Source organism: Heloderma suspectum, chromosome 4, assembly GCF_057233095.1.
Source record: "Heloderma suspectum isolate Gila_16-S chromosome 4, 16-S_ref, whole genome shotgun sequence".
NCBI lineage: Eukaryota > Metazoa > Chordata > Lepidosauria > Squamata > Helodermatidae > Heloderma > Heloderma suspectum.
The window spans coordinates 112,779,008-112,797,132 of NC_139461.1; the positions used below are offsets into that span (position 1 = coordinate 112,779,008).

The window sequence follows — 18,125 nt, forward strand, 5'->3', positions numbered from 1 at the left end:
TACACCTCAAGATTTCATATAACACAACAACAACACACTATGGAATCCTTTAAGGCAGCTTCTCCTAACCTGGTGCCCTTCAGCTGTGGTGGACTACAACTCCTAGCATCCCTCCAACCAATGGCAGCTGACTACTCCAACAGATTTAGAGGGCACCAGGCTGACAAAGGCAGCTTTAAGGTACAAGAAGAAAAAGGTTAAAATGGGGGATTACCACTTGGTTCTTGCATTTTCTTTTACAAACACTAAGGGAACCACAGCCTGTGCCATACTTCAGAATCAAATTCCTAACCTAGGCTCCCAGCTTATTTATGATAAGATTTGGAAATGGAAAGCAAGAATAAGATGGCTAAGATCAAATGAATGCAGTGAGCAGGAGAGACAGCAAAAAAACCCAAACACATAAGCCTTTCCAGATAGGAAGGAAATTCTCATGTATCTGTTAGTACTATAGCAGTGCTGGCCCCATGTGGGATAGTAATGCAATTTGCTGCATCTGCACTGATGGATGTAGAACGAGGGGGAGAGTTAGACAGTATCAACCTGTCCCCCCCGGGGGGGGGGTCCTTTAAAAAAAAAAAAAAGTGTATGTGCTTTCTAGCACTGGATGAGTAGATAAAACAGAGCAGGGAGGAGTCTTGGAAAACAGTAGAGCAGGATTTCTTGTCTTTTTAATTTAACGAGGCTTGATGAGCACTCTCGCTGGAGACAGCAGGGAGCACTCAACCTCTAACAGATCAAATAAAACACATACACATGCACACTATTTATTTATTTATTTATTTATATGCCATCCAGCTGGCAAATGCCTTTGGGGTGGTTTACACACATAACATGAATCCAAACAACATAAACATACAAAAAATGCAACAATAAAAGTATCAAAATAATACAATATTACACATTAATGACATTAAAAAATATATACACAGAGAGAGAGATACATATGTATACACACTTCAAAGGCACACACTTCTCATAACTCAAACAATGGAGGGGAGGAATATGTGCCTGGTCACAAGAGATGTCACAGGTACTAGCCAATAGGTGCCCATGACATCCCTGCAGCCTAGGCCTTGTATTCTCACTAATATGGCACCCTAGATAATAAGTGAACAGGTTACAATAGTAAGTACTTTGATTATTATTAGCACATGTTTGAAAAAGTCGTTTTCTCCTGCAGAAAGATCATTCTCTCTACTGCACAAACACAGATGTGGTGTCTATAGTAACAGTTGCTCAGGTATGCCAAACTGAAGACAAAAGATAACCAGAGATACAATGTTTTATGAAAAGAATACTGAAAGTTTGAATGTAATCATACAGACTTGCATATAAGACTATAAAAGTTACTAGCCCATTACCCACACATGCCTTTGCTTAATCATTTGTGGCGTATCAACAGACTGCAAAAGACAATGAAAAATCCAAGGTAGGCTAAAAAACAAACATTAAAACCAACAGATACTAATCTCAGTACTTAAAACTACAAATTTAAAACATGCCAGATTAAAACGGGATTTCAAAGAGAAGAGAAGAATATCAGGTATTCCTTTCTACCTTAAAACAATGTCAAGGGAGAAATGTGCTCCCTGCCCTTCACAAAATAAGGGTGTCTGTTTTGTCCAAGCTGACACATATTTAGAAGAACTGCTTAGAACAGTCCTTTGCAATGGAAGGGACAAAGTCCCTGTTCCTACCCCAACCCTAACCTAGTATTTCAAAAACAAACCCATAAATATAAAAACATTTATTTAAACTTGATGTATCCATTAATCAGGCAGATAATCAACTAGAACTTCTTTAGGGTACAATCCTATGTATATTTAGAAAGATGGCTGGGGAATGCTTGGAATTGTGGGACTTATTTCTCTCTAAACATGCATAGATTCCCCCTTTAGTTGCTAGAAAAAAATGCTTATTATACTAATGGTAAGGACGCTGATCATCTAAAACAGCGTTCTCCAACCTGGTGCCCTCCAGATGTTTCTGGACTCCAACTACCAGCATTTCTGACCCTTGGCTATGCTTGCTGGGCTGATGGGATTTGAAGTCCAAATCGTCAGGAGGGCACCAAGTTGGGGAAGACTGGTCTAAGGAAAAGTAACACATAAAACAAATTTCTACAATACAATGGACACAATAAAATACATTAAAAGGGAAGCCATCTTCTAATGTACCAGAAAACTATGGTTTCCCACAAACTGTAGTGAACCTCGGTCTGATGCACTCCTCTCCCTTCCCCTTTCATGCATTCAGAGGAGGAGATCAGAAGCTTTCACTCCCCATTTTAAACAAGCCATGGTTCCCCATTATGACTGAAGTCAGAAAGGACAAACTAGGGATACTGAGGACTTCATTCCGTCAACATTTTTAAGCAAGCCAAGCGGCTTTGCACTTCCCAGGCTAGCATACAGATTGGAATGTGGTTATCCTTTGGCTTTCGCACTTCTCCGAATGTTGCGATACCGTTCTCAGCTCCAAAAATGTCCCAAAAGGGCATATAAAAATGTGCATTTTAGGGTAAAATGAATACAAAAATCCATATTTTATGAAAAAGTGTATTAAAAACAATGCACATTTTCATGCTTTAAAAAATAAATACATTTACAGACATATCCAGTTCCCGAATGCCTAAATAGGTCTATACGTTGAGATGGATTCTCAAAATACTTAGGACTTCTGTAGGACACTTCTCTCCCTGCCCCCACCCTACCCCAACACAAATAAAAGCATGGGATCTGCAGGCAAAACAGCTACATTCTTGTCACGTTATAAACTAGCACTTTCTAGAGATTTTGGATCCACTGACTGCGATCATCCTATAATGATCCCTGCTTAGAGCCCTTGCCTCCTTCCTCCTACTCTACTTTGCTAACATTCAAAGTCACTGGAAAGAAGGTAATAAGTGGTGTTACATCACTTTAGTTCATTCATCCTAAGGGAACCAAAGGCTTGTTTTTGCAAAAAAGGCATTTTCCCTTGGGGAAACCTGCTGGTTGAAAAGCAAAGTTGAAGCAATATGGTTTGTAGACCAGTTATAGAAGGGGTGTTGAATCTTAGGCCTGCAGGCCAAATCTGGCCCACCTGCAGGCCAAATCTGGCCCACCTGCAGGCCCCAGTCTGACCCTCCAGAGTTCCCCCATTGGCTTCGCTCCCTTCCCCTGGCTCCGCCCCCTTCCACCCAACTGCAAATCATTTGATGGCTACCCAGGTTTTCATGTTTCCATGCACACAAACACACTCTAAAAGGTTGAAATGCCTCTCCTAAAGCACCATCCTATGCATGTTCAAACAGAAAAATGTTCTACAACTCCCAGCATCCCTCCAGCCAGCCATGCTGGCTGGAGAGATGCTGGGAATTGTAGGACTTTTTTCTGTCTAAACACACATAGGAAAGCAGCCTTATGCTAAATATGGTCCCACCCCTTTTGCTTTTGGCTCTGCCCATCACTGGAAGGAGTCTCCCAAGAGCTTCTCTGAAACTGAATTTGGCCCTGCTATAGCTTGCTGTCAGTGGCACAGTGGAACTCAAGAGTTCAGAAAGAAAATATATGTTTCATGTTGGTTCTTATTCACTAGTGCATATGAAATAAGTTTCTCTTGCCTCCGGGTAGTTGTTTTTTCCACTCACAGACACATATATATAATTCACTTTTACTTCTAACAGCTCCCCTCTGTGGAAAATAAAAAATACTGCAGGTTGCATGCCAAAGAATTTCCTTGATATTGTTTTTACTTCCTCCTGCTATGTATAGCAGCTGTTTTTCTGGCATGAACATCTTTTATAAAGGGCATAAAGTTAACAGCCATGATTCAGAGAATTGCACACACACACTGAGGACCTGATATGCACTATGGAAGGCAAAGATTCATAGCCGAAAATAGGAAATCAGGTAATCTGACTCACTTGCAGTTTTGAAAATACAAAAAAGGGGTAGACCTTGGGATACCCATGCCATTCTCATATTACTTCAGAGGGAAAAACTCAGTCCAATATTTTTAAACTACTCTCAAAGCCCCAAGGAATAACAATGCTCACTTAGACAAGTAATAGAATTACTTATAACATCAGGACAATGTGTCATAGAGGATCATGCAGGAACTGACATCCACAGGAGGAAAATGCCTGAGCTCTTGAAGGCACCAATGAATTTCTTTTCATCTCTAACTATATATGTGCACGCACACACTTTTTACTCCACTAGCGCTATCAGGGCTGGCACCTGTCGAGGGCCCACACCCCAGCCAGGGCCCACTAAGAAGAGCACCCTAGAGTTGCTCCTCCTCTTCATCATTCCAATCCGCTTGTTTGTCTGCCCCTCAGTCTGGCCCAGACAATAGTGGGGGTGAGAAGAAGGAGCAGTAGATGCCACAGCCTACTTGCTCACTGGCTCTTGGCCTGTCAAGCAAGCAAGCGGTAGGAATGATGAGAAAGTGGAAGAGGAGCAATATCAGCTGGTGACAATGGCAGTGAGAAGGGAGACTCCCTGAGGGAGGGGCCCTATGCAGGTGTCTTGCCCAAGGGCCCTCAAAACCCTGAATCTGACATTGAGCATAATTACATGTTGCATCCATGATCATGCTACACAGTGCAGGCCCTACCACTAGGCAGAGTGAGGTGGTTGCCTCAGGCAACCGATACTGGCAGACAGGGAGCTGTGGCAAGGTACTGGAGGACAGAGCTGTGGGTGCCTCGTAGTCCCTCCTGCACCCCATAAGCTAGCCTGCTGCCCTCCAGTGCAACAGAGGATGCTGCCCCCTTGCCAATGCTGAAGCAAGATTCAACTGCCAGTGCGCTCAGCTTCTAAGTACATGGATGTAGCAGGAAGTGCTAATGCAACGGCAAGGTGCATGGAACAGAGCAGTCACCACCATTGCCTGAGGCAGCCAGATGTCTTGGGCTGGCCCTGATAAGTGATGTTAATAAACAATTTTTGCATGGAATCTTGTGCAGAAACCAAAGCTGGATGACAGGCAATGGTCTAACCACCAGAACTAGGGCATTTGCAGGAGCTGTTTCCTACAGAGAAAGCATTTGCTGGACCCGTTCCAAATCACAAAGACTAATTCCCATTGGTGCAATTTTGTGAACATAGGCTCTGAGGTTATTATCACCACATTCAGCTTTGCACAAAACAGAACACGCGTAACTTTAAACATGATGGGGGCACGGGTGCCATAGGGATGAAGCATCTAAAAAGAGAAGCACTTTTAAAGGGTTCTGATGTATACCCTCCTCACCCCAGCTGGGGATATTTTTTTCATATTATTTTTCTTTCATCCACTTCTTCCTTTAGAAATCTCAAAGGAGCATTCATGGGTCTCCCAAATCTCACAGGAGATTCAGGCACTGCTGAAGTCCACAACTCCCCAGAGATGCCCCCAGGACAGTAAATACAGCAGGCCTGCTGGGAAGATGCATGTAGTAGTGACTGGATATTGGCACTGCCTAGTTTTCACACAGCACCACAAGCCTATCTCTAATGGAGCAGGAAGTGCGAATGCTGTGACAGGAAAACAGTTTGATTCAAGGCCTACATGAACAGCATTCCCATAGATGCATCCACATGGAGGAAGTAACATCTCACCCACAAGCCCTGCTTCCCTTGCAGCGATTTCTGCAAACACAGGGGACCAACAACTGCTACCGAGATGCTGCTCTTGGGTGAAGTAAATTGCTGCCGCGGAACAGTGCTTCTCTGCGTGGGTCATGCCAGGACAGAGGTTATGTCCTTCCTGCTGCTGCAGTTGTAGAACTTGGAACCAAATGACATGCTATGCTTAAAAAAAAAAAAAAAAGCATGCCTAATCTGCCCACTTTTATTTGAAAGCAGCTGGGACCCTGTTTCGAGGGGAAGTGGTTCTGGGGCTGGGGACTGCTGGGAGCTGCAGGACTTTTTTCTGTCTAAACATGCATAAGATTGCACCCTAGGACCATTAATTCCAGGGACTAAAATTACCTAGCTGCACCGTTCATTGCTTGGGAATCTTAAACCAATTTTCAAATAAAGAAACATCAAGCCTCAGCAATAAGAATTTTGAACTAGCCTGCCTTTGTAGCATACAACAAAACCAGCTTCAGATTTAGGGTCTCTCCTCCCTGACACATCCCACCTTTTCATTCTCTTACATCCACTAAAATAAACTCTCAGAAGGTTTTTCACCTATATTGAGGAAGAGAAGGGACAGACAGCAAAGCTACTTCTGAGAATGTGCCCAACTCTGAGACAAAAGTGAATATTGTTCTCGCAGATCTTTAGGTAATGGTGAGACCAGCGCCTTTCAAAAATAAAATTGGAAGTGGTTTGGAGGAAAGCAGAAAATGGGGGGCTAATGGCAAGGGCGCAGGGAAGGACAACCAGAGATCTGAGAAATTCAGACCAAACTAAGAGCTCACTGGTGTTCAGTTCTGTTGCATCCAACCTGCTTCTAACACAGTCGTGTCAAAGCACCACCTACAGAGAAATTAATGTGAGGGAAACTGAAATACTTCTTTTTGTTATTAGGAAGAGATGATTTATTGACTAGCGGAGACTGCTAGTTTCAGTCATTTGTTATTTTTGCAGAGAACTCATTTGATTTTGACATCTCTGTGTTAGATATAACATTCCAGACAAATGTCTTTTAAAATTTAATATCCAATTGATAGACCCTCTTTTCCTTTGCTTTTTTTATTTCTTCAAGCCATTCAAGGCTTGTTTTTAATGCCAGGGGTGGGGGTGGAGTAAAACACAGCCTAACACAGTTCTACAGGAATCTATTTTACATTAGCAAACTTTGCTATTTATTCAACACATTACTGAAACAAGTGGGGCGGGGGGAGGAAATACAGAGCCAACAGGCTGGAAATTACAATTGACAAATTAACACCTCACAATAAGCTTCACGCAAGAACAGAACATCTTGCAAAAAATTCTGCCTGGACTACAGGTAATAATTATTAATATCAATGGCAACTGGTAAGTCAGGGTTGGGTAATTGGGGGGGCAGGTGTCACTTTCCACCCAATGAACTACCTGTTGGCTGCTGCTGCACTGCCAAAATGTGTTGGTGTGGCGGCAGCAAAAAAAAAATCAGCCATGCGCCACCGAATTTCAGCAGCAAACTGCTACAGAAGCTTAGAAACGACAAATTTAACTTGCATTCAAACTCAGTTTGTCCTTTTTATGCCTCCGTAGTGGTTTGCTGCCAAAATTTGGTGGCAATCCACTGATATTTTGGCCAGCAGTGGGGGCCACACCACCAGAAGACTGGAGCTGCATGTGGTCCACGGGCCATGCGCTGCCCATCCGTGCTTTATTTATTATATAATGTATATATTATATATAATGTATATATTATATACATCATTATACCACCCAATAGCCGAAACTGTAGGTAGATGTGGTGGAACAGAAAGAGGGAGAGAGAAAGAGGAGACCCACTATACTTCTCTCTCTCTTTGCCATCCCCTCCCGCAAGCCTACCTACAACTGTAATGAATCTATCAGCCAGCCAGCTCCATGAAGCTGGCTGGCAGAAACACCAGCAGTCACTGCAGCTGGCACAGTGGAGGGCTTGGCTCTAAGAAATCCTGGAGTTCAGTTACGGTAGCACAGAGTCAGACATGCGATGTGCTGCAGCTGGCACTACCGCCACAACCCCCACTGGCCCCCATGCTGATAGAGACCAGTGTCAGCTGAGTTCTCCCTACAAGTAGCTTCTTGCAGTAAACTTTGGAGGTTTCTTCAAGAGAAAGAGGCATGTGCCTTGCCATGGGGCTGTTATCACTCACACAGCCAGGTAAGCACTAAAGTACCCAATTAGGAATGTCAGAGGTTTTCACCTGGACACACCTTTGCATCCGTATATGTTTTTGTGAAGGATTCTGAGCTAGTCCTAGTGCTGTGCAGCTTTGTCCACTGTTGCTAGCAACATATGATACCCATCAGAGAACACTCAAGCAACAAGAAGAGGGAGGAAATTTTTCATTGCTTTTTAAAAGCCAGAAAAACAACAATACTAAATGAAAATAATTATGATGACACGAATTATGATGAGAGCGGATGACACGAAGGCCTGGCGTGCTATCGTCCATGGGGTCACGAAGAGCTGGACACAACGACTGAACAACAACAACAATGAAAGTCAATGATCACTCAAGCACACATGAAAAATAAAACCACTGTGAATAACTAAATATCAGAGAAACACATGCTTACACTGCCTCTCCCCAAGAGCCAAGTATTATGTCATAAAACTGAAAGGACCCATAGCAAAAAATAATTTAAGCAGCATATGACAATATTACAAGTATGCCCTAGAGAATGCAACAGCTGCTTCCATCCACACACTTCCATGATCTCTGCAGGTATTATGTTCAAATTCATTAGTCTGCTGCTACAGCTTTAGACTATTATTAAGTATGCCAGATGGCTATGTTTTTACATCCTCTTCAAATTGCTCACTTCTCCTGAAGTTTCATAAAAAGCAAGGAGAAGACCCAACCAGGTTCCTGTTGTGCAGAGCAGGACCAAACAGAAACTAATTCTCCATCTGGGGGGCACCAGAGGTCTAGAGGTTCAAGGATCTGATTGTTACCTTCCCATTCTTCATAACTGCACTGAGAAACTTGAAGTAGTCCCAGTTAGAACCAGCTCTCAGCTGAAACTCTAACCAACCATGCAATTACAGCAGATAAGCACAACACCTCCTTCTAACATACACAGTTTACAGCCCCAGATGCTATTGACAAGAGCAAATTTTAATCTGCAATGCACTGATGCTATTACATTCCATCACTGAAGATACCCATTGATGCCAGGAATATGTATAGCAGCTTTCCTCATCCTGATGCCCTCCAGATATGTTGGACTTCAACTCCCATCAGCCCCAGACAGCATGGCCAGCACTCAGGAATGCTGTGAGTTACAGGGTGGTATCCAAGTCTGCCCACAAACCAGAGAGGGGACACTGCTAGCGCAACGGGGACCTAGTGGTTTAAAAAAGAACCAGAAACTGGCAAAAACGTTTGTTTCGAGAATGGGGCAGATCAGCAGAGCTTGCAGGAGGAAGCTCTGCTGACCTGTCCTGATCTAGAAACAAGCATTTCCACTTGTTTGGGGGTTTGCCTTTTGAATCACTAGCTTTCTATTGCGCAAGCAGTGGGTCCCGCTCGTGCAACCGATCGACCAGGAGCACAATGGCAGTATTGGATACTGCCCTTAGTCCAAAACATCTGGAGGGCTAATGTATAGAAGTTTGGAGAAGGCTAATGTATAAATACATGACAACATAGATGAACTCTAGGTGGGTTAAAGCCACCTCCTGTCTGCCTTTGCTACTCTCAGCAGGCTTTGTCACTTCTTCCTTGGCCTTGGTTTCTTCTAATCCTCACCCTCTTGGCATTTCTGCTTTCTATATCTCCTTTTCCCTGGGCCCTATTGCTTCTGCGTCCTCTGGCACTAACTCTCCTAGCCTTTCCATCTCCATCTAACTTCCCTCCACCAACCACCCCTGCCCCCTCCTCACCCCTCTCTCTTGTCACCCATTTGCCCCTGTTTCAGGAAGACTGAAAGGGAATTGGAACAGTAAGAGGAAAATAAGTCTTCAATCCTAAATACAATCACTAGAAAGTAAATCCCATTTAACTCTATGAGATTTACATCTGAGTAAACCTGCGTAGAATTGTATTGCATGTTTACTTAATACATGAATGGATTGAACTGGGCTGTATTGGAGGTTTATAGCTCTGTATTTGGATTCATTCAAGGTCCAGCCATTCTGGTTAGAAATAACACACAAAATGAAGGATGCAACAGATTTTCACTTGGAACTTTCTCCAAAAATAATATTATCAAATGTAGCAAATGAGGAAGAATAAACCTGCCTGCTTCAGCAAAGGAGATCATTACCTTGTCGTGGTGCTGGAGCTTGAGCACCTCAATGACATCATGAGCTAAACCGTGAAGGGACACCCAGGACGGGAAGGTCATGGTAGAAAGGTCAGACTAAATACGATCCCTCGGGAAGGAAACGGCAACCCACCCCAGTCTTCTTGCCATGAAAACTAAATGGATCAGTACAACCAGAGATATGTCGGTATACCATCGGAAGATGGGACTCCCAGGTCAGAAGATGGTCAAAATGCTACTGGAGAGGAACAGAGGATAAGTTCAACTAGCCCCAGATGTGATGACGCAGCTAGCTCAAAGCCAAAAGGACGGCTAGCAGCCGATGGTGCTGGTGGTGAACGACGAAGCCGATGTTCTAAAGATCAACACACCATAGGAACCTGGAATGTAAGATCTATGAGCCAGGGCAAATTGGATGTGGTTATTGGGGAGATGTCAAGATTAAATGTAGACATTTTGGGTGTCAGTGAACTGAAATGGACCGGAATGGGCCACTTCACATCAAATGACCACCAGATCTACTACTGTGGACAAGAGGACCACAGAAGAAATGGAGTAGCCTTCATAATTAATAATAAAGTGGCTAAAGCAGTGCTTGGATACAATCCAAAAAATGACAGAATTATCTCAATTCGAATTCAGGGTAAGCCATTTAACATCACAGTGATCCAAATATACGCCCCAACCACAGATGCTGAAGAAGCAGAAGTAGATCAGTTCTATGAGGATCTGCAGCACCTACTGGATAGTACGCCAAAAAAAGATGTTATTTTCATTATAGGAGACTGGAATTCTAAGGTGGGTAGTCAAACGACACCTGGAATTACAGGCAAGCATGGTCTGGGAGAACAAAATGAAGCAGGACATAGGCTGATAGAATTTTGCCACGACAACTCACTGTGCATAGCAAACACTCTCTTCCAACAACCTAAGAGACGACTTTAAGCATGGACTTCACCAGACGGTCGACACCGAAATCAGATTGACTACATCCTTTGTAGCCAAAGGTGGCGGACATCTATGCAGTTGGTAAAAACAAGACCTGGAGCTGATTGTAGTTCAGATCATGAACTTCTTATTGCACAATTTAGAATCAGACTAAAGAGAATAGGGAAGACCCACAGATCAGTTAGATATGAGCTCATTAATATTCCTAATGAATATGTAGTAAAGGTGAAGAATAGATTTAAGGGACTAGATTTAGTAGATAGGGTCCCAGAAGAACTATGGACAGAAGTTTGCAACATTGTTCAGGAGGCGGCAACAAAAAATGTCCCAAAGAAAAAGAAAACCAAGAAGGCAAGATGGCTGTCTGCTGAGACACTGGAAGCAGCCCAAGAAAGAAGGAAAGCAAAAGGCAACAGTGATAGGGGGAGATATGCCCAATTACATGCAAAATTCCAGAGGTTAGCCAGAAGAGATAAGGAATTATTTTTAAACAAGCAATGCGTGGAAGCGGAAGAAGATAATAGAATAGGAAGGACAAGAGACCTCTTCCAGAAAATTAGAAACATCGGAGGTAAATTCCAGGCAAAAATGGGTATGATCAAAAACAAAGATGGCAAGGACCTAACAGAAGCGATCAAGAAAAGGTGGCAAGAATATACGAAAGATCTGTATAGGAAGGATAATAATATCGGGGATAGATTTGACGGTGTGGTCAGTGAGCTAGAGCCAGACATCCTGAAGAGTGAGGTTGAATGGGCCTTAAGAAGCATTGCTAATAACAAGGCAGCAGGAGATGACGGTATCCCAGCTGAACTGTTTAAAATCTTGCAAGATGATGCTGTCAAAGTGATGCATGCCATATGCCAGCAAATTTGGAAAACACAAGAATGGCCATCAGATTGGAAAAGATTAACTTATATCCCCATACCAAAAAAAGGGAAGTACCAAAGAATGTTCAAACTATTGAACAGTGGCACTAATTTCACATGCCAGTAAGGTAATGCTCAAGATCTTGCAAGGTAGACTCCAGCAATTCATGGAACGAGAATTGCCAGGTGTACAAGCTGGGTTTCGAAAAGGCAGAGGAACTAGAGACCAAATTGCCAATATCGGCTGGATAATGGAGAAAGCCAGGGAGTTTCAGAAAAACATCTATTTCTGTTTTATTGACTATTCTAAAGCCTTTGACTGTGTGGATCATAACAAACTGTGGCAAGTTCTTGGTAGTATGGGGATACCAAGTCATCTTGTCTGCCTCCTGAGGAATCTGTATAATGACCAAGTAGCAACGGTAAGAACACACCACGGAACAACAGACTGGTTTAAGATTGGGAAAGGAGTACGGCAGGGTTGTATACTCTCACCCTACCTATTCAACCTGTACTCAGAACACATCATGCGACGTGCTGGGCTTGATGAAGCCAAGGCTGGAGTTAAAATCATGGGAAGAAACATTAACAATCTCCGATGTGCAGATGATACCACTTTGATGGCTGAAAGCGAGGAGGAGCTGAGGAACCTCATGACGCAGGTGAAAGAAGAAAGTGCAAAAGCTGGGTTGCAGTTCAACCTCAAAAAAACCAAGATTATGGCAACCAGCTTGACTGATAACTGGCAAATAGAGGGAGAAAAAGTGGAGGCAGTGACAGACTTTGTCTTTCTAGGCGCAAAGATTACTGCAGACGCTGACTGCAGCCAGGAAATCAGAAGACGTTTACTTCTTGGGAGGACAGCAATGACAAATCTTGATAAAATAGTGAAGAGCAGAGACATCACACTGACAACAAAGGTCCGCATAGTTCAAGCAATGGTATTCCCCGTAGTAACCTATGGCTGCGAGAGCTGGACCATAAGGAAGGCTGAGCGAAGGAAGAGAGATGCTTTTGAACTGTGGGGCTGGAGGAAAATTCTGAGAGTGCCTTGGACTGCAAGAAGATCAAACCAGTCCATACTCCAGGAAATAAAGTCCGACTGCTCACATGAGGGAATGATATTAAAGGCAAAACTGAAGTACTTTGGCCACATCATGAGAAGACAGGATACCCTGGAGAAGATGCTGATGCTAGGGAAAGTGGAAGGCAAAAGGAAGAGGGGCCGACCAAGGGCAAGATGGACGGATGATATTCTGGAGGTGACAGACTCCACCTTGGGGGAGCTGAGGGTGGCGACGGCCGACAGGAAGCTCTGGCGTGGGCTGGTTCATGAAGTCACGAAGAGTCGGAAGCGACTGAACAAATAAACAACAACAAAAACCTGCCTGCATAAAGGAGTCATTAGCTATATGCCAATAACCACAGCACCTGCTGCCAATGGAAACAGTACACTACACCATGTTAGGTTCAGTGGAAGGTGAAGATGTGGGATATATCCCTGATGGAAAAACAAACACATCAAGTAACATGTTACCAAGGCCAACAATACATACAAATTAATGGAAATGTGGTTTCTATGGCTTATCTATATAGAAAAGCTCGCAGAACAGGATAAGCCCCAACAATATAGAAGCCTATGTTTGTACTGGTTTTATTGTACAAAATTGTAGTTGAAAACATGCATACTTACCTGAAGTTAGGAAAGAGTCCCCAGCAGGTCATAGGTCTGTAAGAAGCAGTTGGGATTATCAGTTGCTGTAAACACAAGACATGTCTAAAGAGCGGTGGGGGCAGAAAGAGAAAAGGAAAAATAATGTTCATTTTTGTAGACATTCACAAGGCAAATGGGGTACAACAATGATTCTTTTTATAGAAATTATGGAAACACTGTTTTGTTGCATTTTTTTGGTTGCATTCTGGACAATGCTTCTTTTAGGGCACAGCCCAATGTAGACTGCCAGCAGCCTCTGAACTCGGAGGCTGCCAAGTATCCAACAAAGGGTGGGAGGTGATCTCCGGCTGCCCTGCATTTCTGCTAGATGGGCAATTTTGCCCATCTAGCAGCGGTGCCACAGAGGGAGACGGAAGGAGGCTGGGGCGGCTACAGGATATGTTGTATCGCAACCGCCCCAGACTCTTCCCTGCACCCAGAACACCCCTTTTCCCCATCTCCAGGCTCTGTTTACTGAGCACGGAGAGGTAGCCAGCATGGTTCTCCCTGTGCTGGCTACAAGGGGGAGGGGGTGGGGAGCGTGATTTCCTGCCTTCAAGGTTGGAGCCCTGTCTCCGACCTTGGAGCCAAGAAACCGAACTATCCTATGCCCCCACCAGATGCTCCCTTAACAAGTTTTTAATGTTTCAAGAAAAACAACAACAATTAAAACAATATGAACAGAATGAGTTCAAACAATTACTTCAACAAAATGGAAGCATATGTCATCATATTTGCATGGAGCTCCCGGACGAAGGGAAAAATACTATCTCATATCAATTCATGCATTGTATTAAGGATGCCTATACTTTTAAACACGTGTTATTTGCTATAAAACTTCAAAATATTTTTTTAAAAGTTAAGTAACTTTTTTAAAATTAAAAAAAATTAAGGGAAAGACAACAATGTGTGCATACGTGCATGCAACACGTGCATATACACAAAATATCCTTGTGTCAAGCCAGCTTCAGGCACAGGCCCTGCAAGCCTCAGCCACTCCATGAGTGGTTTATACTAGTTTTGTACTATAAGAAACCACACACATGTGAAAACTATGTAGCTGATGCCTCTAAATTAGGAGTCAGTAATCTACGGCCATAAAACCACAAGCATCTTTTTGCTTAATTTCATGTGACCCTTGACCAAATTTCAAAAGCTTTCTGCAAGCAATCAGTTCAGACCTCTATCCCCCTCCAGGCAGCCCACTCTGCGGGACAGAAGAGGAAGTGGCAGTGAAAAGTTGCCCTGCCTACCACCTTGTCAGTTTCACCTAAGAGTAGAGGCAGATTTTTTGAGAAACTGACAAGACTTGCCTCTGATCTTGCCAGCTTCAAAGATGGGGGACAGTTCCGGGCAAGTGGATAGGTTAGCCTTCCCCAAGTGGTGGCCTCCAAATGTGTTGGGACTTGCAACTTGCATCTTGCATCATTTCCTGCAAGCATGCTATGGGGGGGGGGCACCATGTTGGGGAAAACTGGGGCAGGTAATGCAGAAAGAAGGGTTATATAGTAGGGCTGTTCATGTGTGGCAATGAGTATATATGGGGGGGTCACACCTGATGGCTCTGCCCCATATTTTGAATGTCTTAAGATATTCACAGTAGATATTCACATTCAGTAGATGCTTACTGTGACCATGTAGGCTTTATCTTCAACACTTTCCTTCTCTTCCCCCCACCCCCACTTTTGGGGGGAGGGGGCGACATCTCACCTGATGAAGAGATCTGGATATCACAGAGGTTTGATTTTTGTGACCTTGAGTTGGCCTAATGCGATGTTTTTTTTCTTACGAACTACAGGCTTCCCACATACACACACCCTATTCATGTAGGAACTGTATGCACAAACAGAGACACTGCAATACACCACGTTCCCAGTCGCACACACAGAACCTAGTTTCTTTCTTTCCTTTCACAGGTTACGCTGAACACATGTAGGGGGGCAACGCCCGCGTCCCCCTCTACATGAGTTCATAGTAACGTGGGAAGGGGTCCTACTCTCTGACTGTCACCAACCGCATCCCAATTCTAGTGGCCGGACAGCACGGCCCAGCGCCACGGTATGCAAGTTGAGGAGCGTCTTCCCCCGCGGTAGCTGGAGGCGCGGCGACATCGATGAAGCGGGACCCGCAAAACTTGTGAAAGGAGCTGGTGCGCCTTTTCAACGGGGCGCTCGGGAACGCACGTGTGCTTGAGGCATCGTCATGGCACCGCAGCTCGCTAAGCGAACGTTTTGCGCGAGGTGCTTTGGAGTACTCCGGCCCGGAGGATCTTTGGCAGAATTAGGCCTTTAGGTTTTTTAAATTAGGTTTTTGACAAGGACGAGCCGGTGGAAGCGACGGAGAAAAATGCACGTCTTTGCTGCCCGGCCTGTGACTGGGGCCCCATCCCCGCGACCCAGCGCCTCCACGCTCACTGACACCGCGCGCCCGCCGCGGCAGCCTCCCCCGACTCACCTTCCCTTTCTCCTCCCCAGGCGAGGCTCGCGGACTGGGCGCAGAAGCTGCCCGGCCCGCGCCTGACGCGCTCGGGGGGGCCGCCGGTGCGGCCGAGCCCCGACGCGGCCAGCGGCCTCACGGCCCCCCACGCAGAACCCGGCTCGCTCCTTCCCGCGCAGCCGCCGCGGAGCTCCGCGCTCGTCCCGGCCGCTTCCGGAGTCAGGCTCCGACCGAGGCTGCAGAGGCGCAGGGGCCTTGCCGGGAGGCCCGGCGGAGTGTTTACAACATGGCAGCGTCCAGGCGGGCTCAGGTGCTGCGGCTCTACCGGGCCCTGCTGCGGGAGAGCCAGGGCTTCACTGCCTACGGGTACAGGTAGGGAAGTTTCGCCCTGGTGTCGCAGGCTTCTAGCCCGACCCCTCCCCGCGCTTACTCGGAAGCCGGCCCTACTGAGCGCAGGGGAGCTTACGCCCGAATTAAACGTGCGTAGGGTGGCAGCCTTTATTTTAACACCCGTACATAAATAACGGTGGCTTGTAGCTCCTTATTCTGGCATCAGCTTTCGTAGTTTTGTTGATTTATTTTTTGTCGTGATCGCAGCCAAACCTGATTTAAACTACGGGTGGGGGTGTTTGCTCTTTCTTTCTTTCTTTCTTTTGAAATGTTATATTTTGTACGTAAGGGTTTTTTTTTTCTCCTTCCCATGTTTTGTGTTCTTTTTTTCCTTTGCTTTCTAGTAAGTCTGCTGAAGCTTGTAACCATGGAGACCTTATTGGGCTTTATTCTAAAATAATAACGCTGTAGCCTGCCCTGCCATTTAGAAAAGCAGGATAGAAATCCATGGGACTGGGGTGCAGCTCTGACATAAAAAGACAGAATGTGCATTTGTTGCCTCTTAATGCACCAGTCCTGCAAGTGTATTGGAAAGCAGGGGTGGGCCATTTGTGGCTCATCGGATTTTTAGCTTACAACTTCCCTCTTCCCTAGCCAACATAGACAATGGCCAGTGGTGAGGGATGATGGGAGTTGTAGCAGGCCAAAACATCTGGAAGGTCGTAAGTTGCCCACCCCTGGTTTAAAGGGTTTTCCCCAGTTTTTCTTTAAGATGGTGTGCATACCAGCAAAGCCTTTAACCTTTGTTTCAAAGCCATATCTTAAGCATTAGATTTTCACATAATTTTTTTTTTTTTCAAATGCTTTGAGCAGCCCAGTCCACTTATACTTAGAAGTAAACTCTATGTTCAATGGAACGTCTCCAGGGAAGTGTGCATAGGACTGCACCCTTAGGGTTTGTTTACGTATTACAAGAGAAAATGTGTGCCTTTAAAAAATATGCGGATATGGTAGGATGTCTTGGTCATGAAAGGCCTGGGGCAGTTCCAGACAAGGCTTTTTTCATGCAATCACCTTGTCCCTGTAACCGTCCTGTGTTTTCCCACTGCATCTTCCATCTTTTTACTTTTCACAAAAAAAATCCATTAAGGAGGTTAAGATGGAAAAGCTGCGGAGTGTTTTTTGATTGGTAGCACTGGGAGCCCTCCATCCAGAAGTACACATCTTTCAAAACAGTTTGAGCTACCTCATATGTAATGTGGTTGGCATGCCTCAATACACTCCCTGGTCTGTTGCATCAGGGGATTTAAAGTTGCAGCACAGTCTTCTATTAATTAGCACACAGAGAGCCTTGCTTCTTAACAAGGGATGGCATAATATCGTTGGCATTCATTAGTACTCTGGCAGTGCAATCCATGAGTATCCATATCTACTCAGAAGGTAAGTGGGTACTCTGTTGCAGCCTGAGGCTCCCATCATCTGCCAATCAATCTCTGTGCTTCCTGCCTGAAAAGCAGGGACCCAGAATATCAATGAACGTGTTCTGTCATATGATATCTGTCATAATTGCTGGGCGGGGCGGGGGTGGCGAGTTCCATGATCTGAAGGCCTATAATGCAGCAACCATGCTGAAACTAAGCAGGGCTGGTCACTGCCTGGATTATTAGTATTAGTATTATTTATTACATTTCTATATTGCCCCATAGCCAAAGCTCTCTAGGTGGTTTACAAAGATTAATGGATGGTTGTTGTTGTTCAGTCGTTCAGTCGTGTCCGACTGTTCGTGACCCCATGGACCATAGCACGCCAGGCCTTCCTGTCCTGCGCTCTCTCCCGGAGCGTGCTCAAGTTCATATTCATTAATGGATGGTAGACTGCCTTGAAACCCTGTATTTGCTAACATGAACTCCACTGAAGAAAATCGGCATATAT

The 18,125-nt window shown here is 44.7% G+C and overlaps 2 protein-coding genes across 26 annotated transcripts in view; one reads left to right on the forward strand and one right to left on the reverse strand.

The window, feature by feature from the left end:
* FARS2 (phenylalanyl-tRNA synthetase 2, mitochondrial) overlaps positions 1-16,057 on the reverse strand; it is a 347,910-nt gene extending 331,853 nt beyond the window's left edge. For 19 of the 20 annotated variants that reach the window (XR_014790247.1, XR_014790242.1, XR_014790249.1 and 16 more), the window contains exons 1-2: positions 15,882-16,057; positions 13,407-13,490 (exon numbers count right to left, since the gene is read on the reverse strand). The gene's annotated coding sequence lies outside the window, so the exon portion shown is untranslated. The other variant, XM_084850401.1, reaches the window with a different exon arrangement.
* The window catches only part of LYRM4 (LYR motif containing 4), a 119,243-nt gene that overhangs the window by 2,291 nt on the left and 98,827 nt on the right, over positions 1-18,125 (forward strand). For 5 of the 6 annotated variants that reach the window (XM_084850424.1, XM_084850421.1, XM_084850420.1 and 2 more), the window contains exon 1: positions 16,133-16,235. In XM_084850424.1, coding sequence (XP_084706550.1) covers positions 16,150-16,235 — 86 coding nt within the window. In that variant the 5' untranslated portion in view covers positions 16,133-16,149. Of the gene's footprint in view, positions 1-5,300; positions 16,236-18,125 lie in introns of those variants that run through there. The other variant, XM_084850419.1, reaches the window with a different exon arrangement.